Source organism: Cheilinus undulatus, linkage group 2, assembly GCF_018320785.1.
Source record: "Cheilinus undulatus linkage group 2, ASM1832078v1, whole genome shotgun sequence".
Taxonomy (NCBI): Eukaryota; Metazoa; Chordata; class Actinopteri; order Labriformes; family Labridae; genus Cheilinus; species Cheilinus undulatus.
In genome coordinates, this window is record NC_054866.1 from 53,225,541 (window position 1) to 53,251,569 (window position 26,029).

Below are 26,029 nucleotides of genomic sequence, written 5' to 3' on the forward strand. Positions count from 1 at the left end.
TGTGTTGAGACTTACAGCTGTGGACCAGGCTTCATTCATCAGAAGTCCTTCATCTCCTCTACAGACCAGGTCGGGGTTCTTTGGACCAGTGCTTCCCAACTTTGGGGTCGGGACCCCATTGGGGGTCATGAAACACTGAGAGGGGGTCTCTGGATGCCTTAAAAAACTAGGAATATTTTTTAAATTACACTGTTGCCACTTTACACCAATTTTGTCAAATTTTGAACCCCTTTTCATCGTTTTTTCCCACCAATTTGAACACATTTTTACAATTTAACATCTGTTTTTGTCAGTTTTAAACTCTTTCCACCACTTTTTTGCCTGTTTTTTCCACTTCTAAATCAATTTTCACCACTTCAGCTTAATGTTGCCTCTGTTGACTACACACTTAGTACTATCAAACCATTTTAACCACTTGTTACACCAATTTTTTTGCCCTTTTTACCCCCATTTCACCATTTTGCATGTTTAACCAATTTCTGACAATATCTGCTTATTTTTTCTTTCTCAGTTAATCCTTTTTTGCCAGTTTATACCAATTTTTCTTCCCATTTCACCAAACTTCCACAAATTTTTGCCAATTTAAAGCAATTTCAGCCACTTTTTAACTCCTTTTACTCCTATTTATGCCCATTTTTGCCACTTTAACCCAATTTTTTGCCCTTTTAGCCATTTTTATCTACTTTTTGCCACTTGTAATCCTTTTCTGCAACTTTTAAAATCCAATTTCACAACCTTTCCCACCATTTTTGCCATTTTTAACCTATTGTAGCAATTTTTAAACCAGTTTATTTCTTTTTTTAACAAAGGGGGTTTACATTTTTAAGGAGGCTATGTACTACACAAATGAGTAAAAAAAAGATACTTGTTTCTTTGATGAGAGTGTGTATTTTTTTCAGGTTAAATATGGATATCACAGCTTAACTTTACAATGGACCGTGGTTTTGCTGACTTCTGTGGGCTCCCAGTTTGGCCAGAAAGCTCTCCCATTTATCCTCCTTTATGGACAGCCTTGTCTGCACATGACTATTCTTGAATGTTCATGGCTGTGTTCAGTGGGGGTCCACGGTCTCTTGCACTTTTATTTTGAGGATCATGGGCTGAAAAGTTTGAGAACCACTGCTTTAGACCAGTGGTTCCCAAAGTGGGGGTCGCGAGATGCCTTCCAAGAAACAGAGAGAATTTTTAAATGGGTTTAAATTGTATATTTTGCACGTTTCTGCAGAAATATTTGTATAAAATTAGTTCAATTAAAAATGAAAACATGATCTTTTGTTGAGATTTATGCTGAAATTAACGCTGTGTTTAAAAAGCCCTGCACATGACAATTCTTGAATGTGCATGGCTGTCTTCATCTATGCCACAGCAAATCTTTGGGACAGTGGGGGTTCCCGTTCTTCATTACCATTATTTCTGGGGTCGCAGGCTGAAAAGTTTAGGAACCCCTGCTTTAGACCAGCGGTTCTCAACTGGTGAGTTGGGACCCAAAAGTGGGTTGCAAAGCACTTTCTAGTGGGTCATGAATGTGTGCCAGGGAAAAAAATGTGACAAACACTCATCTACACAGGCCCTTAGCAGACATACAGTAAAAATACATGTTTTTTTTTTTTTGTTTTTTTTTTAGGTTTTCCTATGATTACGAGTAAAATTCTGTATTTTTCTCAAGATTTCTATCTATTTATCTCCCATTTGTTGGAACATGAAACTTCCATTCTACCTTGAGAAAATGGAGTAAAATAAGATGCCTGTAATAATACTTCTGTAAAAATGTGCTTTTTTTTTAACGTGTTTGCTTTGTCCCATCTCTTTGTATGCTAAGTTTTTATATTAAGGGTTCAAACACCAACATTTTTTTGAGTGTTCTTTTGTCTTCATGATGTAATGGTAGACAAGAATACCGATTAACCAGTGAGAACTTATTCACCAACATTCATAAAATAAACAAAGAATATTTTTAATTTAGGTCTTGATTTCTCTAAAGGAGGAGGTGGTGGGTCCTGGTGCCTGACCAGTTGAGATCTTTAGACTTCCTGTGGTGTCTAAGGTTTTTATTTTCTTCCTGATCTAAAAGAGACCACACAGGCCGTCAGAACAGTCTGATCTGTGTTTGAAGAACTCATGGAGCACATGTCAGAGATTTCACCGTAATACTTTAAAGGGCAGAACATCCTAAGCGTGTGTAACCCTCGCTGCTGGAGGCTCGGAGGTCTGAACCCAATCCTGGTCAGAGTTCAGACAGAAACATCCAAAAGGTCAGAGGAAGACCGGTCTGTTTCTGCTTCAGGATAGACACTGACAGTTTTCATGTCTGTATTTCAAAGTGATCTGTCTTTGTTCTTATATTTTATTATGTAGTGTGGTAAGGGATGCTCTGATTGTTCAGGCACCAATATTAGTCCATTCTCATTAAAAATGTGGGATCAGATGATTATTATTGTGGAGGGGTAGAAATCCAAATAGACCTCTTTGACGTCAAAGTGAAAACAGATTTCTACAAAGTAATGTCAATTCAATAAAAATCTGTAATGTAAAATAAGTGACTGCATAAATACTCATCCCCTTCTAGTCAGTATTTAGTAGAGTCAACTTTGTCTGCAGTCACAGCTCTGAGTCTGTGTGGATAGGTCTCAGTCAGGCTAAAACATCTGCACTCTGAAATTTTTCTCCATTCTTCTCTGTTAACTGCTCAAGCTCTGTCAGGCTGAATAAGATTTTCCTCCAGGATTTTTCTTCATTTTACCCTCTACCTTTACAAGCCTTCCAGGGTCGTCTGCTGAGAAGCATCCCCACAGCATGATGCTGCCACCACCATGCGCCACAGTGGGGGTGCTGTGGTAATGTCAGTGTTTGGCGTCTTGTCTGAACTTTCTTCCTCTTGATCATGAAGTCTCCCACATGCCCTTTGGTGAACTCTAGTCAAGATTGAACCTGAGTTTTCTTCAACAGTGTCTTTCTCTGTGCCACTCTCCCATAAAGCTCTGACTGGTGAAGAACCCCGCTAACAGTTGTTGTCTGCAGAGTCTCTCTCATCTCGGCTGCTGAAGCTTGGAACTCCTTCAGAGTAATCATAGGTGTCTTGATGTCCTCTCTCACTAGTCTCCTTCTTGCACACTCACTCAGTTTGTGAGGATGGTCTGATCTAGGCAGATTTACACATGTGGCATAACTGAACTCTGGGGGATGTTCAGAGACTTGGAAATATTTTTGCATCCATCCCCTGACTTCAACTTTTCAATGGCATTTTCTCTTAGTTTCTTGGAGTGTTCTTTTATCATCATGGTGTAATGGTAGCCAGGAATACTGATGAAACCAGTGACTGGACCTTCCAGACACAGGAAACTATTTATGCAGTCACTTATTTTACATTTTGTATTTTTTAATTGACATTACTTTTTAGAAATCTGTTTTCACTTTGTCATTAAAGTCTTTTTTCAAAGAAGCCAAATTATGTTGATCATGATTGATTTATATAATCAATTAAAGGGTGAACTCTTTTTATAGGCACAGTTGCTACTAGCTCCTTTTGTTGTTCTAATCTGACATTCTGTTGCCTTTTTGTTGTAATGTGCTTCAGAAATAACTCTGTCTTACCTAAAGACTTGCATGTCGATGGTGTTTGAATGTGCATTATCAGGTTTGTGTCTAGACTTGGCTGAAACTGAGAGATGGATGGAAATGAGAGAATTAAGATGGAGAGATAGAGAAGGACTCTTGTAGCAGTATTTGAGACTTGGCAGGCTTGGAGATTATGATGAGGATGGATTGTGTGAACGGTGGGAGAGTTTTTAAGATGAACGTCTGCCAGCTGTAACAGTCTGCAGGTCCAGGACTCAGATCAGTGTCACACTAACCTTCTTTTCCCTCTTTGAGTAGATACTGCAGCAGGATTTTCTCATTATGATGCTGAATGTTTTCCATGACTCCCAGCAAAACAAACTGGCCGTGAACCAGAGCCATACTAAACCTCTACGGGAGGGACGTGGCCTGTTTAAGCATTATTTTACAAGCTGGAGGCCTGAACATGATCCCGCAGGTCCTAAAAGACCCAACATGACAAGGTGGGGGCAAAGGGTGAATGAACTGTAGTGACAGATGGATATCAAATAAGGACAACGGAGGAGAAGGATCAAACTACGTTAGATTATTTTTGTCCAAGCAAACAAAATGTTAGCGATCATGTACAAGGATGCTTTCCTTCCTTTCTCTGCTGCAGGTCTGAGTCTCTGCTGTAGAGACTTAAACAGGGAAACTGGAGGCTGTTGCATTCATGACATGGTTTTGGACTCATATTCAGCCTCCCATGTGCCTGTAGTGTTCTGTTTTTCATGTCCACAGAGCCACGGTGCAAACATTTTAGTCATAAACCAAATTAACGCCCATGTTTGTATCTCCTCAGCGATCTCCTGGAGGATCTGGAGCGCAGTCCTCACGCTGCAGCCATCGCTGAGTGCTTCGTGGAACGGGTGAGTAGCTCTGTGTGAGGCTGTTAGCGGACAGGAAACATGACATGGTGAAACCCCAACAGCCAGTAAACCAGCAGCAGGACTGGACCTTTATTCACTGCCCGCACGTCATTCATCTGAGCAGCTACTGCTGCCGATCACGCCAACACCCAGTGAACTCAGTAGCACTCTGTGTTTGAGTGTAAAGTAGTGATGCTGTCATGTGGTACGCTGTAGAGACAGCTGACTGCAGCATTGTGACGTCTGATTGGCCAAAATCTCTAAATACTCTATTCCTATATCAGTGTTTAATGGGGAATTCTGGTATTTTTAAAATTCAGAACTTTTTTATACCTTTATCTAAACAATTAAGCTGGATAGCAGGAAGGAAGTAATGAAAAATAGGAAATAAATCTTAGGATACACAGGAACAACTGACTTAAGTGGAGAGGAGAGAAGCAAGAGAGAGAGGCTCATTGCGCCAGTTTAATACCTGGTTTCATTTGCTGTTAAACTGCCCCACTTTTAATAACTATATCAATCATTGCAGCCATTTTTTAAAATCAGTTGCTGTTTGTAATTACGGTTGATTTTATATAAGAGGGGAGCAATGTTGTGTTAAATTTTGAATATTAATCCTTGAACTCATTTACATACATATGGGCCAGGGTGCAGTTTGCTCAGCTAAGCACTTTGCATGCATTTTTGTGCAGTTAGCATGGATTTCATTTTTTTTTTTTTTTTTTTACATTTATTTTTGGGCATTTTTTTTGTGCCTTTATTAGATAGAGGAGGACAGTGTATAGAGTCAGAAACAGGGTCAAGAGTGGAGGAGAGACATGCGGTAGAGGGCCTCAGGCTGGATTCGAACCCGGGCCACCCGCGTACATGGGGAGCGCCGGGAGCACATACTGTGGATCAGATGCCGTCTTTTCTGTCATTTCCTCTGCCAAAAACACACAAAAAGCTGCACTATTCTTTAGTGGAGCTGCCTCTGAAAGTGTGCTTTGCACAATTTAGCCACGCATAGATGCATTTCTTCATCAGAAAAGGTTTCTCCCCTATAGTTAGACATGGAAAGTATGAAATGGAGAAACACCACTGCCAAGCATCACACTTTAGGGCTGTTTTTGTTCAGCTGGATCTGGGGTTCTTGTGAAGGTAGACAGATTTATGAATAGCTCCAAATAGAGATGTTGCAATACCATTTTTTCCTTTCCGATACCAAGGTGTTGGGTATCTACCTATACCGAGTACTGATCAGATACAGGTGTAAACTTTCTGGACTGACTGCAGACTAGCAAATTATTTAAGACTTCTATTTCTCTCTCTCTGTCTCTCTCCATTATGCTCTATTCAGGCAGCATCATGTGATTATAGAACAGCCTGCCATTGGCTGACAGGCCCTCACAAAGGGTAAACAATATGACGGTTAGCATTCAAGCTAGCAGTAATAAATTATTGTAATTGGATTAAAATGGATAAGAAGACGTTCAATATCGGGTTTACTGGTGTGGATTTAAACATTTAAGTCCCCAAAAGTCACACAAGTTCCAGGCTCACTGAAAATGCTGCTGCAAGGGATTCAAAGGTATCAATAGCATCAGTGGGACAACACAACAGCTAGCTTCAAGAGAAAAAAAAAAACAAAAGGCAACGATTCATGGTTCAAAAGTGATTTAACTTTTGATCAACTGTGTCACTTCTTGTCGTGTACGACAGCACCCCTGTCGAAGGCATTTTAATGATCACATTCAGAGAAAAACTGTCACACAGCCTCCATTCTTTGCTGCTGCAGTGGCTCCTTTGGTTCTTCTTCTCTGGTCTAAAAACAGTAGATTGTGCGTGCAGTGTTCTCTGGGACCAAAGAAGAATTGATTTCTGGTTTATAATGCTAACAGGTAGCATGGCTAACTGAAGCAAAGTGTAAAGTTAAACCAAACAATATCAGATCGGTGCATGAACTCTTGTACTCGCCGATATCGATACCTGCATTTTAAGCAGGAATCTGATGCATTTCAATTTGGCACAAAACCTTCAGATGTCTGCAAGAAAGCTGATGATAAAGAGGTACATCACTTTTCAGCACGATGACTACCAAATTCACAACAAACGGTTTCATCAGAAGAAGATGAAAGTTTTGGGATGCCTCATCTGGAGTCCAGAGCTGAAACCTGCTGACAATCTGTGTAATGACCTGAAGAGAGCTTTGCACAGAAAACGCCTAAACTACGCCCTTTACTATCGCCTCTTTCTCCTCAAATGATGCTGATTGGTCCAGTCATTTTCTGACTGGGAACAAGGGTATTAGACTAAAGCCTTGCAGGATGCATCTACCTGGTGACAGAATCTGGACAACCCATAAAATACTGAAATTATCTAATGCAACTTCTGTCATATGTAGTGTAGATACTTAGAGAGTCAAAGGCATGCCTGCACAGCTGCATGCCTGCAGAGATGAACCTGTTGCATCCTCAAAGATGTCAGACTAAAAGTGCATTGGTAGACTTAAAGTCCATGATTGCCTCATCCTGTTATTTTTTAACTCTTAACGCTGATACTGTGTGGGCTTTAAATGATAAGGAACATCTGAGTCCAAGCAGAATTACTGATTGCTTCATTTAAAGTTTATAATGGGGCTGTTTGGTTCTCAGACTGAAGCACCCTGACTGTTTCATAGCCGTGGACATTAGATTAAACTGTTAGAGATGACCAGGGCTATTTTAAGACACGTGTGTGGGGGTTTGCTGTCTTTCTCTTTGACCTCCTGACTGCTTTAAGAAGCCATGAAGTGAGGTTAAATTAGATTAGAGCATCTTATCTTTAGATATATGGCTAATAGTAGATGAAGCATTAATCAGAATCATGTGAAATTATTAAAGAAAGCTAGTTGGAATCATAAGTTCTCATCTAGCTGGACCACCAGACAAAAGACCCATTCATACAAATAAATCCCTGATATATTAAAGGACGATCCAGTGGGAGATTATAGAGAGTAACTGTGAGTCACACTGGACTTTTTTGTCTTCTGTAGATGGATCTATGAGAACAGAAGATTCAGATATGGGAAAAATGAGAGGAAAGTTTTAAAAAAATCCTAAAGCCTAAATATTGCAGAGCAACTGTTAGCTAAGGTTGGTTTTAATGTCCCTGCGCTGGAAACAGCCAAGGCCAGAGGCCAACATGTTTGAGGGTTTTCTGTATGCACAGATGTCTGTTCAGATGTCTGGGTCACTAACTCAAGAATGCTTCAAACATGATTTGCTTTAAGCTCTGTACAAATGTGAAGCCTGGATGTTGACTTAAAGGCGCCTACTAGACTCCTTTGTAACAGCTTCTCTTCGGAGCATCTTTGGGTATTCTGGAGGATCCCAAGGTGTTGCCAGAGGCCTCCTCTCAGCTATACGTGCCCAGGGTGCACTCTGATCAGAAGCCCAAGCCACCTCACCTGGCTCCCTCTGAATGTCTGAACTCCTCAGCTTAACCCTAAGGCCAGCCAACCTCCTGTGGAATCTCATTTCAGCTGCTTCAACCTGCAATCTCTAATTTCAGTCATTACCAAGAGTTCATTATCATAGGTGAGGGTTGGGCGGTAGATTGGCCAGTATATTGCCTTCTGGCTCAGCTCCTTCACACCTTCCAATTTCCCTCTTCCCCTCATCCATGAACAAGACCACAAGACGTTTAAACTCCATCACCAGAAGAAGAGTCTTACTCCCCACCCAGAAAGAGCAATCCACCGTTTTACAGCAGGGAACCATGGCCTTGGACTCAGGAAGTACTGACCCTCTTCCCAACTGCTTCACACTCAGCTACAAACCCTCCCAGTGCCTGCTGGATGTCCTGAGCTGAGGAGCCAACCGAATCACATCATCTGCATCATTGGCCACACAGTGATCTGACGGCTCGCTGCAACAGTGCTCATCTGTTGTTCACAAACTGAGGATCTGTTTCTAGTCAGGTTATACAGTTTGAAAAGGAAAGAAGATGTGGGGTTCTGTTTGGTTGTTGTGTCCTTGCTGATGTCTGTGACTTCAGCTATAGGATACACCCAGTTCACACACATTGCATCACTCTGCATCAGCTGTATGCATAAGCTTTATTTTATTTTTGTTACAGCCAGTCTTAAAGTTTAAACTGCACATGTAGACACAGACCAGTTAAATCTGATGTGTTTGTCTCTCACTCACTTTCTCCTCTTCTTTTTTTCAGAGCGAGGCCTTCGACATCTACACGCTCTACTGCATGAACTACCCAAAGTAAGTACCACCATGTTTTATAACTGTGAAACCATGACAGCCATGTTGACCTATCCTCCGGCTTCCTCTCATTGTTTTCTGTCCTTGTTTTGGTTTCTCTTTTCCTCCTTTGGCCGTGTTGTAACCACACTTGGATGGCAGATAGACTGCATACATTCCACAGTGCATTCCTCAGCTCTTTAATAAAATATCTTCAAACAAAGGCACGCTCACATATCATGTCCTGCAGCACCACAAACATCGGTACGTGTGTCTTTACCTAGGATAAACGTCAGCAGTATGAAAATGGATGAGGGCCCTGTGGTGAACATGGAAACCATGTGACCAAAACATCCCTCGTTCTTATCTTACTGAGGAACGCATATCAGACCCCTCTCTCTCTCTGCGGCTCTCACATTTCCTGTTTATATCTGCTGCTTTATTAAAGGTAATGAGAAAGAATGGAAACTGAACAAAAACAGATGAGAATGAATACGAAACACGATGATGTTTATAAAAATGAAGATCTAAAATTTATATCAAAAATGGATCAAACATAAAATATAGAATGAAGCGTTAGAAGAGCAAATTTTTCAAGTGAGATAGGAGCAGATTTACAACTTATTAACAAGAAAAAACAAATCATGAATCAGATGCCGGATTTTTCCTTTTCTGATGCTCCAAGTGTTTTCTATTGGTGAAAGGTCTGGACCGCAGGCAGACCAGTTCAGGACCCAGATTTTTCTCCTGTGAAGCCATGCTGTTGTGATGGATGTGGTATGTGGTTTAGCATCGTCTTCCTGAAATAGTCATTGATAGTTCCTTTCCAGATGTGTACGCTGCCCACGCCATAGGCCCTAATGCAACCCCATGCCATCAGAGATGCAGGTTTTAGAAGTGAGCCAGGAGAACAAGCTGGATGCTCCCTCTCCTCTTTAGTCCGCAGGACACAGCGTCTGTGGTTTCATCTGACCACAGAACAGTTTTCCATGTTTCCTCAGTCCATGTAAAATGAGCTTTAGTCCAGAGAAGATGGCAGTGTTTCTGGATCCTGTTCACATATGGCTTCTTCTCTCCAGGATCCAGCTTTAACTGTCATCTGTGGATGGCACTGCCAACTGTGTTGACAGACAATGATTTCTGGAAGTGCTCCTGAGCCCATGCAGTGATTTCAGTACAGAGTCACGCCTGTTTTTAATGCAGCGACCCCATTGAGTCTTGTCCCTTGCGTGCAGAGATTTCTCCAGATTCTCTGAATCTTTTAATGATATTCTGGACTGTAGATGGCAGGAGATTGAAAGTCTGAACACAAACATTTTTCTGAAATTGTTCCAGAACTTTTAGATACATTTTATTCCACCAGATTGGTGAACCTCTACCCAGCTTCTACTTCTGAGAGACTGTGCTTCTCTAAAACGCTCCTTTTACACCCCGTCACATTCCCAATGCTTCTCCAGCTGTTTTGCCCCGTCTCTACTTTTTGAGACGAGTTGCAGGCATCAAAATCAAAATGAGCCAATATTTTTCATGAAATGGTCATATGTCTCGGTTTAACATCTGATATGTTGTTTATGTTCTATTGTGACTCAAATATGGGTTTATGAGGTTTGACAATCATTAACTTCTTTTGTATTTACATTATACACAGCTCCCCAACTTTTTAGGAGTTGGGGCTGTCATTAAGCTTTGTTGGCTAGTTCTTTTCAGCAAGGAAATGCATTTTTATCTATTATGCATTTTTGATGCACTTCCCTGTTTTGGCAATTGAAGTTTTTTTGAGTTTGCCTCATGGATATTTGCCAAAATTTCACTTTTTTTAAAAGTTTTTTTCTTGCTGAATGTCAAAGTTGGTAAATTAAAGTCTTTCTGAAGCAGGTCAGGAGAGGAGCATTATCATCTTTTCCACCAATTGTAATTTTCAGTGCATCTCATCATTCCTATTTAATAAAGAAATGTCTGGTTCTGATCAAACTGTTGCCATAGCTGCATCCATGATAACTCTGCACCAGCCGCCATTGTTTACAGGCTTGCAGTCACTTCAAGTAAACCACACCTGTAGCTATGGTTTCTTTCTCGTCAGATGTTGCTGATTGGTCTGCCCATTCTCTGACTGGATAGAAGCCGCAATTCTTACACTAGAAGAAATTATTAAATATAAACAACATTTTCAATTAGCAATAGACTAATGTCAGAAAGTATAGAAGTATTCAATACTTGACTGTCTTAATGGCAGTTATTCTATAAATAGAATCAAAAGGGTTCCTGTTAAGCTCTGTTGGTAGAGCAAAGAGCATGTCTTCTGTAGACTCCTTCTCCATGCATTTCCTGTTTCTCTTAAGCTGTCCTATCACAATAAAAGCAAAAAGTAAAAAAAAAAAAAAAAAAAAAAAAAAAAAACTTTAAAAAAGAAATAACAAAAAAGACAGCCAGTGAACAGTTTCACCTGTCAAGGATCTTAAACAAGAATAAAGTCATGTGACAAATATATTTTAAAAGTTTGTACAAATATTTAAGGATATTGAAAAGGAATGTGAAAAAGACATAAAACTGTGTGCACATTGTAAGCGGCACAGGAAGAGGTCCTGAAGGACAATCGTAGCGGTGACCGCAGGGATGGTGAAACGTTTCATTCTCAGGATTTGTGTTTTTAGTGCAGATGTGCACCATTTCTTGGCCCTCTTTGTCTCTCTTTCTCACTGTTTGTCTTTTATTCTCAGCAGAGTCAGAAAGAATCTCCGCTAATCTCACACTGCCTCTCTCCTCCATCAATCTGACAGACAGATGTTCGGCCTGACTGGATCTCTGCCGAGCTCTGTGTGTTACATATGTCTGCATGTTAACACGCTAACATTAATGCGAAAGCACACACTCTGAGCCTCCATCTACCGCCATACATGCCTGCATGTGTGTTTAAATCCCTTCATTGTACCAGGTTTGTCAGTTTTCATAGTTGGCGTGCAGGTCGACCTCTCCGTCACCTCACTGAGCTCGCTGCTCTCTGCCTGTCGTCTCCTTAAAGCTCCATTAAACTCCAATAAAAAGAAGTAGGTCAAATGCTTTCAGACCACCAAACTGAAGAAACTCTGCAGCTCTCAGCGCTGCTGCTTCTTCTTCTGCTGGCTTGTGTCAGAGATCCAAACTCTGATTTTTTTTGCTGCAGCGGTTTGGTTTGATTTTAGGACAAGAACAAACTGGACTTTAAAGCTCACAAACTGCAATAATGTCACATCAGCAGTCCTGATGAGATCTACAGATGATAAACCAAGATATTGTTATATGTCAAGAAATGGCAAAGTTACAGTACCAGATTGATAAACTTTCATTTGACTCTGGTGAAAATCGAATCACATCAAAACCTGTTTCAACAAAAACTGGAAGTCCTAGACACCTTGCATTGTCACACCTTGCTTTCTAATTCCTCCCCTGTGTGAACAGAGGAGCTCATTTCTGACAAAGTTCATTAGAGAACCCCACATTTCGAGTCTACATCAGTGTTGTCAGTGTTTCCTTCTAATAACCTGTTTGTTTAGTTGAGAAGGAGACATCTGTGAATAATTCAGCTACTAAAGAATCCCTCTCAGCTTCTAATGACATATCATGTTCACTATTGATGACTGATTGATCGTTAGGGGCTGTATCAGAATCAGATCAGTGTATGGATTTGGAGATTTTTCTTCAGATTAGATTAAGAAATTTGTGATTTGGAAAATTGTGCACAATTTTTTTGTCTTTGGACAGTCCAGAACTTTGTCATCCTCTCATGTTGCAGCTTCATGCATTCATCTAGCAGTGTCTTACATTCATGCAACTCATTGCATTTATGTTGCAGCTTCCTACTTTCTTGTTGCAGCTTCTTGCAATCATGTTGCAGCTTCCTACTTTCATATTGCAGCTTCTTGTGATCACTTTCAGCTTCTTACTGTTATGTTCTAGCTTCTTGTCTTCATGTTGCAGTTTCTTGCAATCATGTTCCAGCTTCTTGCAATCATGTTGCAACTTCCTGCAATCCGGTTGCAGCTTCCTACTTTCATGTTTCAGCTTCTTGCAATCATGTTGCATCTTCTTGCAGTCATGTTGCACCTTCTTGCAATCATGTTGCAGCTTCCTACTTTCATGTTGCAGCTTCTTAATTTCATGTTTCATCTTCTTGCAATTATGTTGCAGTGTCCTACTTTCATGTTGCAGCTTCTTGTCTTTATGTTGCAGTGTCTTGCAATCATGTTGCAGCTTCCTACTTTCATGTTGCAGCTTCTTAATTTCATGTTTCATCTTCTTGCAATCATGTTGCAGTGTCCTACTTTCATGTTGCAGCTTCTTGTCTTTATGTTGCAGTTTCTTGCAATCATGTTGCAGCTTCTTACAATCATGTTCCAGCTTCTTACTTCAATGTCGCAGCTTCTTGCAATCATGTTGCAGCTTCCTACTTTCATGTTCTAGCTTCTTGCAATCATGCTGCACCTTCTTACTTTCACGTTTCAGCTTCTTGCATCCATGTTGAAGCTGTTTGCAATCATCTTGCAACTTCTTGCATCCATCACTTTCTTACATTCATGCAGCTTCCTGCGTTTATGTTGAACTCGCTAGCATTCATGGTGGTTACTTCTTTTTATCATGCAGCTTTTTGCATTGGTGTTGAAGCTTCTTATCCCTGTGTTGTGTTTTTTTAACATTGTGACTCTATCTGTCTCTCAGCCACTTACCTTCATGTTACTTTCCTTCATTTTGCAGCTACCTGTCCTCATCTCTGCATTTATATTGCTGCTACTTCTATCCTTCTTGCAGCTACTTGCATTCATTTTGCAGTTTCTTGGTTTCTTGTTACCACTTTTACATATGCATTCATCTACCACATCTCAACTATCGTACATGTTTAAAGAATAAATAAAAGCCTGCTGTGATACTGGTAGTTTAATCAGTTTGAAAAGCGTGGTAAAGGTCACCTCAAACTTCTTTATTATACTTAAATTTAAATGTTTATATGCTGGTAAAAAGAACCAAACTAATAACATCAATACCTGTTTCAAAACCACAACACTAAATAGAAGTCCCTGGCACCCAGTATCGGTACATTTCTGTTTTTTTATCACCAAAAGCTTTCAGTCAAACTCATTCACATTCTTGTACTAAAATGCATGCACTGTTTTGGTGCAGCTGAATTTTTGCTCAGTCCTTCCTCATGTTCTCGTGTGTTATTTTCTTCAGACTGTACTGTAATGTAATAACCAGAGGAGCAGCCTGCTGCTCTCTGTTGGCCTCCATCTGATTTTTTTCTTCTTTAATCCGCTGGGTCAGATTTGAAGTGAGATGTGCTGGATCGCAGGTTTTTGTAACTCGACTAGAACATGAGATGAGTCCTTTTGTTCGGTTTGTTATCTTAAAAAGAGGAATAAGTTCAGATCGACAGGAATGCAGCCTCTTTGCCATCTGATGTGGCCAGAAACAGAATCAAAGTTTCTCTGTCTCTTTTAGGAAAATGTCAGCACTTTGTGTCGAAGTAGTGAACCATGAAACAGGCCGAGGTTAAAACGACATAACCAGACATGGATGTAATTCTGGAGGTGGATTCAGAGGGAGGACGGACGGATGCTAAGACAATTTATGCTGCTAAACTCTACTTGGACTCATTTGCAGAATGTAATGTTATAAATTCATGGACTTTAGAGATGAGGGGCTTCAGAGGAAAGACGGGGGAAATCATGAATTAAAGACAACTTTCAACAGAGAAGTAGAAGGTGTATACAGGAATGTAAGCTATGGATGAGAGCACAAGCCCTGTTCTGCAGATGCAGCTTGGCCTCTTTATGGTTTGAAGCAGTTAGGATAGGAGACTGAAAGCTCTGTGCAGTTTTGATTTCTACAAATATAAATACTCTGCAAATATGCATCATTCCCTGTTCATTTACGATGCATCTGCAATGGTGACAGCTGAGGCCAGAGGATGTCCACACTCATAATGAGAAGTCTGACCTCTATTGCCAGACTTAATAGGGTCTAAGCGTATTAAATTTACCCAAAATGCTAGGGCTGCTCCTGCAGATTGCCTCAGGCCTGCAGCAGTGGAACATCTTGAATTGCTGCAACATATTATGCCTACTCAAATGATTCTTCAATTAAAATATTTGGTAGTTTTCATGTTTTAATGCAGACTTTGGCTCTGCAAACAGACTGTCTCCGTCCAAACAGATGTCTCACTGCTGTTTTCTGGCAAATATGTCAGGATACTGGAGCAGCAGGAGCAGCAGAGATGATGATGGAACATTAAGCGGTCGTCATTTGCTGTAAAAACTGAAAAATGTGCTGCACAGCCTGTTTGGAAGTCTTTAATGTGGTTTTCATTTCATTGTTGTGCTCTGATGGTTTTTGTTCAGAGCTTTGTTGATCCAAACAGAGGCTATGTGTTAGCCGGCTCCATCATCGACGTCTCTAATGAGTTCATTGATGTTAAAAGATCTGTCTGTTGGACAAACGAGCAGTTTAGTCAGAGTTTTGATCGAGAACAAAGGCGTCATCTTCATTTCCTCCAGCCTGGAGGAAAATGTGCAGGGGCATGTCAGCAGCTGGGCAGATGTTTGACATTTAATACAGAAAGTGCGCTCACATCTGTGAAATTATGTTAAAGGTTTAATTCTGGTATTTTGAAGCTGCATTTTTACACATTATGGGAACTACATGACACATAAAGTTGTGTAATTGTTCAGTAGATTTCTTCAGCCTACAGTGGAGAAACATGATGGTAAATGGGAACTGGACTTGACCTTGTGCAGCGCTTTTCCAGTCGTTTGACTACTTAGATATTAATCTGCAGGCCGCACTTATCCATTCACACCCATTCACTCCACATCTACACTTGGCAAAAGCTACAATGGAGATTGCCCATCAGTTTTAAGTTATCCCATACACGTACGACCCAGAAAGATAGCCCCAGGTTGAGCCAAAACAGTTGAGAACTGATTGATGACATCTCATGGGCGATAGCGAAGATCCAGGCATTTGGGGACACCTTGGATGATGCCATCTGTGGATGGTAAGAGGTTGTAGAGTAGTTCACCTACCTAATCCATCTATGTGTGACTGTGAGGCTGAGCTCAACCGCAGACTTGGCCTTGCACATGCCATGATGGGTTCGCTGGGCAGGACAGCGGGCGCTCCTGGTATCTGAGCATGCAGACAAAAGGCAGAGTCTTTGGATCCTTGGTCCTCCTGGTCTTACAGTGCTCTTGTGAGTCCTGGACAGACTGGATTCTTTTGTGACAACTTCTCTGCTGCAGTTTGGGTATCGTTGGCTAGACCATGTGTCTAATGCTGGCATGTTCAGGAGAGCAGGGATAGGAAGGGTCAGCTGCACTTCTACAAATAACTGATATGTGCCTGACCCAGCTCACCGCATTCTGGGTGTCCAAGACCTGGTAGTCTTGTCCAGACATTGAGGGCAGCCTCATGGAGGGGCCAGCTTCGAAGTTCTCTGGAGAGATGGAGCATGGGTCTGGCTCAGAGGTACGTGCATAGTGCCAACGGTGTGGATATGCATGTAGTTGAGGTACCTCCACCAACAGGAGGAAAGAAGAAGCAGACGACCATGGCCACTACTCAGTTTAACATTTGTTAACATCTACTGCACAGCTCAGAGAGTGAAATGGGCTCATGCTGCTCTGAGTCCTTTATCTGAGTAGTCTTTGATGACTTCTCAGATCCCAGACGCAGTTGCAGCTGCCGTGACCCGTGCCTGAGTACACATAGTGCTCGAGTAAGATACACTTGCAGAGCAAACGGACCAATTACCTGTAAAACAGGAGCACAGAGAAAACAAATCAAGCATCCCTTGTAATGTACGTTAACTAAGCACTCACTGATTCAGGTGACGGGCACGTTAGCTCAAGTCCATGGAGGATGGAGAGGGGGACGGCAGAGTGGCTCACATAGGACATCTTTCTGGAGATATGAACGCTACTTTGGATCTGTTTCAAAAACTGACAAGAACATGACAGTGAAGTGTAGACTGAAACAACTCTCCACTCCCATGAACTCTACATCAACTCTTTTCAAACACCTGCAAAAGCAGCAACACAAAGCTAGAAGCTAGAGACCCCCAGAGATCCAGTGAGGGTCAAGATGGCTGCAATTTCCAACAACAGCAACGGGTAACCACAAATCCTGAGATAAATGGTCTTGCAGCAGCAGATATGGTGGAGGAAACGGTCTCTGCTGTGGCCTTTTTCTTGACATAAAGTGCCTTACAAATTTATTAGACCACCTATCATATTTGTCTCAGAGACCATCCAGCATCATGAAGTGCTTTGATGCAGACTCTTTCATTTTCAGTGAGCTCTCAACGTTTTACTATTTTGAACAGGAATGAGGGATTTCAAATTGAATTCACTTTTTTATACCCAAATTTGAGCCGGCTCACTGGGCTTTTCTGAGAAGTCAGAAATTAATCAAGCATAACATTCAACTCCTTTTTTTCTGTTCAGGAATGCAAGTAAATAACTGTAATTTGACATATGAATCAAGAAATATTAATATGCTTTACTATTTTTTCAGTTTTTTGGTAAATCAGTACATTTGAAAATTCATGGATAACAATAATAATTATATTTTAGCATTACAGATATCATTTTGGTAAAAGAGCTTCTACATATTGGTGTATTAACCATTGCAGACCATTACATTTTGGTAATTACCAATGCTGTTAATTTAGGGCAGCTGTGGCATAAACCTTACTTTGGGTGGTGGTCTAATAAATGTGTTAAGCACTGTATTTGTCTGAGCAGTTTTGGTCTGTTTTTCACAACTTTGCCATCACCTTTTTGTGTTAAAGAGCAGAAAGGAGCGATCTTGTGTCTGTCCCTTTTAGAAAACAGGATCTGTGATAATTACAGAGTCATATTATCAGGAGCTCACAGGGGGTCTGCAGGTGACAAGGAGTGATGCAAGATTGATTTAACTAGTCTTACTAGTTACTTTTAGCTGTGAGTAACTAAGGAATGTCATGGATTACTTTTTGGGGTAACTGGCCCAACACTGGTCACCATACTGGTCCAGTTTTGATTTAGCATAACCCAAACTGGTGCCTAACTCTTCCACAGTGACTGTCAATGTTGACGTTTGGGACCATTGTTTATTACCACCATGCAGAGCATGAATTTTAAAGTGTGATGATGCAAAAGACTGTTGGAAGGAAATATATCACGTGCAGCACACCAAACCCTCCTCAGAGTCTAATGTCTCCAAATGCAAACAGACTGAAAGGTAGAAGGCAAAGTGGGGGGTTGAGGAGGTCAAGCATCTTCTGAGTGGCTGTGCAGGCTTCAGCTGGGTGTTATGTTTCCTCTGATTGGTGGGGACGACTTCAGGCTTTGGGGCAGCTGTAATTATCTTCAGTCTGTGAGAGCACGGGGGCAGAAAACTGCCCTCAAGTCTTTCTCTTACAACGTCCAGGCTCCGGTTTCTTCTGTAAATATCAGATCTCATCTATATCTGCTAACAGAATGAGGTGAATGGATAACAAATGATCACGTTCACCTCGGTGAGTCGTTTTTATTCTGCTGAAATACAACCTCTGAGGTGGGTTTTATCTGCAGGACGTCTCGCTGTCTGGCCCTGATTTGATGGGAATCTCTCCAAGCACAGTTTCTAGGAATGTCTCCTGCGTACGTTCTTTATATCGTCCATATGCTTCAAATTCTTCATGCAGAGCTCGGTGTTTATCTGAGGCTGAGGGCGGTTTCCTTTAGTCTGCTTCTGTCTGAGATTACTTAGACCTTCTGCTGCACTTTCCTACTGGTGACGATGATTCCTGAGATCCTCTTTCTGGTTGCAGAGCTTTAGCCTGGGATGCTAAATTCAGCGCAAATATTGTCTTCTTCAAAACTTCCTATTTACTCAATATGTCCACAAAAATAGTGCATAAGGGGAAGTCTAGATCAAGGAAGGGTATTGGGAGGGCGAGGTTTTTCTCTTGTTCACATGCAAATGACATTAAGGTCACTGAGAAACTCTCTTAACAACATTTATTTATAAAACTGAGCTTACTGTGACACTGGCAGGGAAAACAGTACAATTGGGCAATTATCATTCCATTAATGTATTTACACTACATGGAAATAAAAGTATTTGGCCACAAGACTATTCCACCAACTTAGAATTTACTGGCATTGTATTCAAACATGTACTTTAATATGGAGTTGCCTCTTCTGCAACTCTAACATTCTCCACTCTTCTTGGAAGGATTTCCACATGATTCTGAAGTGTTTCTGTGGGAATTTAAGCCCATTCATTCTGCAGAGTAGTGGTTCCCAACCTGGAGTCCAGGCACCAAGGGGGTACCAAAAATCTCAGGGCCCTGTCTGCTCTGAAGTGTCAGAGTAAGATGTGCACATTTTTTAAAAACCATGATTAGATTTACTTATGAAGTTTTTTTTTTTACTTTCATGTTGCAGCTTCTTGCAATCACGTTACAGTTTCTTGCAATCACATTGCAGCTTTTTATTTTTATGATGCAGCTTCTTGCTTTCATGTTGCAGCTTTTTGCAATCCTGTTGCTGCTTTTTGCAATCATGTTGCAGCTTTTTACTTTCATGTTGCAGCTTCTTGCAGTCACGTTGCAGCTCCTACTTTCATGTCGCAGATTCTTGCATTCACGTTGCTGTTTCTTGCAATCACATTGCAGCTTTTTATTTTTATGATGCAGCTTCTTGCTTTCATGTTGCAACTTCTTGCAATCACGTTGCTGCTTCCTGCAATCATGTTACAGCTCCTACTTTCATGTTGCAGATTCTTGCAGTTATGCTCTTGCAAGTCAACTTTAAAGAAAGCAGAATGAAACTGTTGTTTGACTTTTAGCTCTTTTACTTCATAGTCTCAGAAACCCTAAATTTTGGTTCCCATACATTTATGACAACGTAAAAACGTATGTTTTCCATAAATTAAGGACTTTAAACTCGCAGAAATTCAAGTTGTTTTTTTTTATTGTTGAAAATCACTATAACTAGGTTCTAATTCATCCAGGTCAGGGTTATCCAAATCTTTGTGGTAACCTCAGTCTATTCATGTTGCCCTTTAGACAAAGATTTGGGTAGATCCTCATTATTATTTTTTCCTGAAGCACATACGGTGTCATAATAATAGATAGTTTATACATATATTTTTTTGTCAAGAACAAGAGTATTTAGGCATATTATGTTGGGGTTTCATTTTTCCAAGTGGGTCCTGGGAGAACTTAGCTGTCCTTGGATAAGAGTGGGGTAGATAAGGGGCCTAGACCAAACCATGAAAAACAGCCCCGTACCATTATCCCTCCTCCATCAAAATTTTAGAGTTGGAACGATGCAGAAAGATAGGCAAAGTTCTCCCATCATCCTCCAAACCCAGACTCACCTATCTGACTGTGCTTTACTTAACTCTGTCTGACACTTGGCATTGGACTTGGTGATGTGAGGCTTGCATGCAGCTGTTGCCATGGAAACCCATTCATGAAGCTCCAGCTGCAGTTTTAGTGTTTACATTAATGCCAGTGGAAGTTCAGAACTCTTCAGCGATGGAATCAGCAGAGAATTGGAGACCCCGTTGGCCCCTCTCTATGATTTTATGTGGTCTTCTACTTCCTGGCTGAGTTGCTGTTGTTCCTAAACTCTTCCTCTTATTAATAATATCAGTAACACTTTACTGTGGAATATCCAACAGGAATGAGATTTTACCAACTGTCTTTTTGCAAAGGTGGCATTCATCACACTTTGAATTCTGAATCCTCTGTAAGACTGAAGGAGTATTGCACATGTAAATAAAGCTTCTGAAAGTCTGCAGATAAAGTCTGTCCCTGTTTTTACAGTATGAAAGCTTCAGACTTCCTGCTGAATCCATCAGTGATGCGTCTGTAGAAGATATTACTGAATTCCTCTGACTCTCTGGTGGTTAATCTGAGTGGAAAAAGTCTCGTCTCTCCTCTCTACCCCATCATTACCTTGACCTCCTTCCCTCCATCCTCTCTTTGCTACTCTCCTCTCTTTCCATCACTCGGCTCACGTCTGAGATTCTTTGGCTCCCCGCTGTGATGGATGTTTGTAGTCGACTCAACAGCTGACCAGTCTCCTCCGCCCTTCATCATCCCCTTATGCTCCTTTCTCTCCTGCGTCCCCTCCTTAGTTATCATCTCAGCGGCTTCTCCTTCTTGGATGCATTTCTACGATCTTTATGGAAGGATGTCAGAAGGAGGGAGCAGCTCAAACGTTTCCCTCTCCTCCATCATCTCAAAGATCTCCATCATTCTCTTCGTTCTCCTCTCTTCGATTCCTTGAAGCCTTCATCTATCTTCAGGGCTTCTTTCTTTCCCTTTGTCTTCTTTGATTTCTCTTCATCATTCAAACATCTAGAAATGTTTGCTTAAAGGAAACACCAGCTTCTTTTTCTCCCCAACCTCCACTCTTTTTTGCTTTTTTTCTGCAGCTTTTCACTTCTTTTGTTTGTCCCTAAACTTCTAACCAATGTTTGTCCATTTTCCAAACATCTGCGGATTGAATGAATTCCCTCACACCTCCTACAGCTTCTTCATCTTCTTGTCCTCCTCCACGTTGAATTTTTCCCTCATTTCTCTGATTAAATCCGACTCACTTGGCCTCCATGTTGTTTTAAGCTCAGCAGATACTGATGAACAGCCAGAGGGACTATCAGAAAGATTTTGAAACCTGAATTGCCATGGTTTTATTTTGAGATTTTCTCTCTCTCTGTCTCCACAGTTCCGTGGCCGTCCTGAGGGAGTGCATGAAAAACAAAACTCTGGTTAGTTTCTTCCAGGAGAGGCAGACGACTCTGAACCACTCGTTACCTCTGGAGACGTACCTGCTCAAACCAGTACAGAGGATCCTCAAATACCATCTCCTACTGCAGGTATACACCAGATACCACAAATACTGTTTAATACTTCAAATACCGCATTCAGGTTCATTTAATATTTCAAATAATGCCTTCAACAGGAAGTCAGACTCCAAACAGTTCAGATTTCACCTTCTGGACACTTTAGACAATAAATACTGTGGTGAAATACCACCTCCATCATCAGATCTGACTCCAAACACTTCACTGAGTACTAGAAATTAGGAATGGGTGGCACTACAGTAATACTTTTTGCTGGGGTATAAAAAAGTAGCCATGGTATTGCTATAATTACCGTCATTAAGATGGTGCTGTGAGATTAGCAAATATCTGTAATAAATTCCTCGAGAATTTGTGACTTTTTCCACCAGCAGCAGCACTGACTGTGGGTGAAGATGCTTTAGAGTTGATGACAGAACTGTTAATGATGTTGGAGTGATTTGGCGAACAACAAACGCCCACATATACTGTAATCTGGCGTACACATCCTCGTGCACCATGGCCTGGCACGGCTGGCACAGCAGTATGGTCTTCTCTCAAACTGATTATCGTGGGCGCTAGCTGTAATAAGTTCAACAGCAGAGTTTAAAAACACTTTCATTCTTCTTCTCTGTGTGTATATCGGTCATGAGAAATGAGGACGTTTGTTAAAAGCCACACGTTCTGCAGCAGCCACACCAGACTGAATTAAAACCATCCAGAGGTTTAAAAAGAAAAAAAAAAAAAACAGATTTTTTTACTCGTGTGTGAAATGTTGAAGAACACTTAATGAATGCTTATTGGGTATTTTAGGTGCTGAAGAATTCTGTAACTTTTTATAAGCTTCCAGTATAAAATGAATTTGCAGCTAGATGGAGCTCTCTGTTGACAACTCGGTAATAATTTTTATGTCCAATCTTTAACTGTTTAAAAGCACATTAATTCACATTCCCACATCCTAAGTGATAATAGTTGATAATAGTTCATTATTTCTGATATTAACCACTGGGAGGGGGTGAGGGAGGAAAAGAGAGTGCTTATGTGCTTTATATGGAGAGGAAAACGAGAGAAACTTCATTTGATCCTCCGTCCTGAAGAGGAAAACCAACACTTCAACTATGATCACTTCCATCCTGCACATGTCGCCTCTTGAACATCAGGGTTTTTTAGACTCGTAGAATATTGTTAAAGGAATGAAGGAAGCGCTGGGAGAGGCACGCTCTGCACCTGAAAGTCTAATACAAAGTGCTTTTTAAACACCTGGTGGTAGTACTGTATAGCCTGATAAAATTTGGAGAGGGTATGATGGTATGAAAAAACCAATACCGCCCATTTCTACTACAAATACCACCTTTGATTACAAATTAGACTGTAAATGGTGCATTTAGTATTTTAAATCTTAGATGAAAAGTCGGACTCTTAACGTGTATTTAGTACCTGATAATTGCAAGTTAGATTCCAAATACTGCCTTTAACACCTCAAACATTAACCTTAATGACAAGTCAGACTTCATGCAGTACATTTACTACATTAAACTACTACTACTACTACTACTACTACTACTACTACTACTACTACTTTAACTGCATGTTATTTGTTTTTTTTACTTAACCTTTATTTAATCAGGAGTATTCCCATTCATGTAAGTAAAACTTTATTTATATTGCACTTTTACAAAGAAGTGAAAACAGATCATCAACAAAAGGAGAAAATTAAAACACGTCATAAATCACGTGACCAGACATGACATTTTAACAATAGAGTACAATTTTTAAATGTCTGCTAAACATTCCAGTGAATCTACTGATCTAAAGGACTGTGGGAATTTATTTCACAGGGTGGGGGCTCACCAAGATCCCCTTTAGTCCTGAAGTTAGAGGATTGGATAGAAAGAAGGCCAAGACTAGAGGATCTGGTGATACATGGAACAAGGAGGTCAGAGATGTAACTAGGGTCGGGGTCATGCAGTGCTTTATATGTGAATAAGAGGATTTTATAGCTGATCCTGAATGGAGAGATGCCGGAATGGGTGTGATGAGGGATCGGTGGCTGGCTGCTGCTTTTTGTCCTGATTGTAAACAGTTTAAGGATGACTGACTCGGGCATGTGTATAGAGAATCTGTCAAAGATGATTCTGAGGGTTTTAGCTGCAGGTTTGATGTTAGAATGAAATGAACCAATAAACCTTCCTGAGAAGATCAGGCCTGCAGATTCAGTGACATCTTTCAATCACTGCTTCAAACTCACTTTAAGAGACTTGCTTTTATGTGAAACTTCCTTTAACTTATTTTTATTATCACTCTATTATTTGTTTTGTTGCTCCCACTGCTTTTAACCTTGACTTTTCCTTCCGTGGCCATCTTAATATCATCTGATTAAATTTTTAATAATAGATATTTTGATTTAAAAACATTAACATTGATGTTAAATGCTAACTTAAACATCAAAACCAGTCCTAATTTTTCATAACTTCTTACTAAACTAAAATCACTCTGAGTATTTTCTCCAAGATATCCAGTAAAAATATTTGCATGTTAAAAAAAAATCCCATGTTTAAGGACGTTTAGATGATGTGTTTAAGGTTTTCAGTTGTTTAAGGATTCTCTGAGGCTCCCAGATTTCCCACAGGAAGTGGATGGATCTTTATAAAGCTTTTGTCTCTAGGCAACGCAACTGTTTCCTGCCAGTAAACACAGCTTTTGGCAAAAATTACAGCAGCAATAAAGCTTTTCCTGCCTGCAGTAAGAGTGTGGACCGAGGGGAGCCGAGGACACGGGCCCCCTCTGAGTGTCACCTCTTTGATTGGAGAGATGGACGTCCGCCGTGTGCATCCCACATGTGAATTCTGCTGTTTGTCATTGTCAGCTCACGTCTGCAGGTTTGACTCTCGTCGGAGCTCGCAGCCAATAAAGCGAGAGAGAGGCCGTGACATCATCGTGTAGGATGAGCCGCCCTGTAGAGAGTCTGGGTCAGCATTGATTTAAAGGTTATGTTTGACACGGGGGGAAAGAATTACTGCTAACTACAAAGAACATGCACAAAAATTGGAAAACATGCACATTTGGACTCTTCACTGGAAAACCACAACTCTGGAATAAATCCAGTTTAGTGCAAAAGAAGGAAACACTCTTTAAGCCATGGTGATTAGCTTTGGAGAAGTGACAAAAAACATATTTTAGGCCTGATTCTAAAGGATTGCATAGCAAAACATGCAGAGTATTAGTGTAGCAGTGCTTTGCACAGAAAATGAGACATCGTTCAATCAATCGGGGAACAAAATGTGCTCTTTTCTATGTAGATTAGCTTTGTTGTAAAAAACATCAAATTCACAAACAGCGGCGCTAACATCATGCACATCCTGGATTATTGCTCCTCTCACAGGTTAGTTTTTCTGGGGCTTTTATGCCTTTATTATACAGATATAGTGGACAGAATCACAAACAGGGCTGAGAGAGGGGGGAGGATGCTACAGGCTGGACTTGAACCTGGGCCGCATCTGTACAAGGGGCAGCACCTACCTGCTCTGCTAGCTGCACCCTTGGTTTAAACTTCTGCATCATATCAGCATCACTGCTCTGCAATACGCTGCTCAAAAGTTACTTAGCATTTTTTATGCCAGTTCCCGGCCACATTTCCTGCTCGTTTGTGTACAAAACTGCAGCAACTTAAACTTTTCCCTAGAAAGAGAGCAGATGTCGAAGAAGATGGCAAGTACAGCAACTCAGAAGCAGCTGATGCAGAGGATGGGGGATTTTTTTCTGCACCTGTTTGGCCACTGACAGAGACATGACAGAGGAAATGCATGTCTGATATTTTCAGATGTTTGCAAGAAGATTTGAGAAGTTGTGTTGCTGTCTGCAGCCATTTCTGATAAGCCTGTAGAAGGTCAGAGAATGGCAGTCACTAGGGCTGAACGATTTTGGAAAAAATAAAATTGCAAATTTTTTCCCAATATTGCAATTTTGATTTGATATGCGATTATTCCTTAACTTTCTTTTTTTCCTAAACAGGGGCTGAACAATTCTTTGAAAGTGTCTAATTCTGATGATTTTGACTCATATTGCAAATGGGGTTACAACATTGCATTGAAGGGTTTTTGTTATTCTTCTATTTAAAAAAAAAAGTACAAAAATTAAGAAGGTAGGATTTTTAGGCTGTTCTTAAAAAGTGGCACCTAAATCATTGCATGATATGTCCTGCATAACATCTCTGCTGCAAAAAAAACAGTTTAAAACTGGTGTTTTGACACAAATTTCAGGTCATAGAAATATTGCACCTTTTGCAATTTGAAAATTGCAGTAGGCCATGTTGCGATTTTGTCTAATTTTTAATTAACTGCCCAGCCCTAGCAGTCACCTAGTACTGTCCAGCAGACCAATCATAGTGCTTACAGTCTGTGTTGTTTTGACATGTGGTTTTAATTTTGAGAAGGTGGTTCAGGGCCAGATGGACCTTGTGCATAGACTACAGTGTAGGCCTGTCTCCATAGCCAGCTTTGTTAG

The 26,029-nt window shown here is 40.7% G+C and overlaps 1 protein-coding gene across 4 annotated transcripts in view; it reads left to right on the top strand.

Annotated features, from left to right (window-relative positions):
* plekhg2 (pleckstrin homology domain containing, family G (with RhoGef domain) member 2) overlaps positions 1–26,029 on the top strand; it is a 152,654-nt gene that overhangs the window by 92,908 nt on the left and 33,717 nt on the right. For all 4 annotated transcript variants that reach the window (XM_041801527.1, XM_041801536.1, XM_041801545.1 and 1 more), the window contains 3 exons: positions 4,397–4,463; positions 8,655–8,701; positions 21,412–21,562. In XM_041801527.1, the coding sequence (XP_041657461.1) occupies positions 4,397–4,463; positions 8,655–8,701; positions 21,412–21,562 (265 nt within the window). The remainder of the gene's footprint in view (positions 1–4,396; positions 4,464–8,654; positions 8,702–21,411; positions 21,563–26,029) is intronic.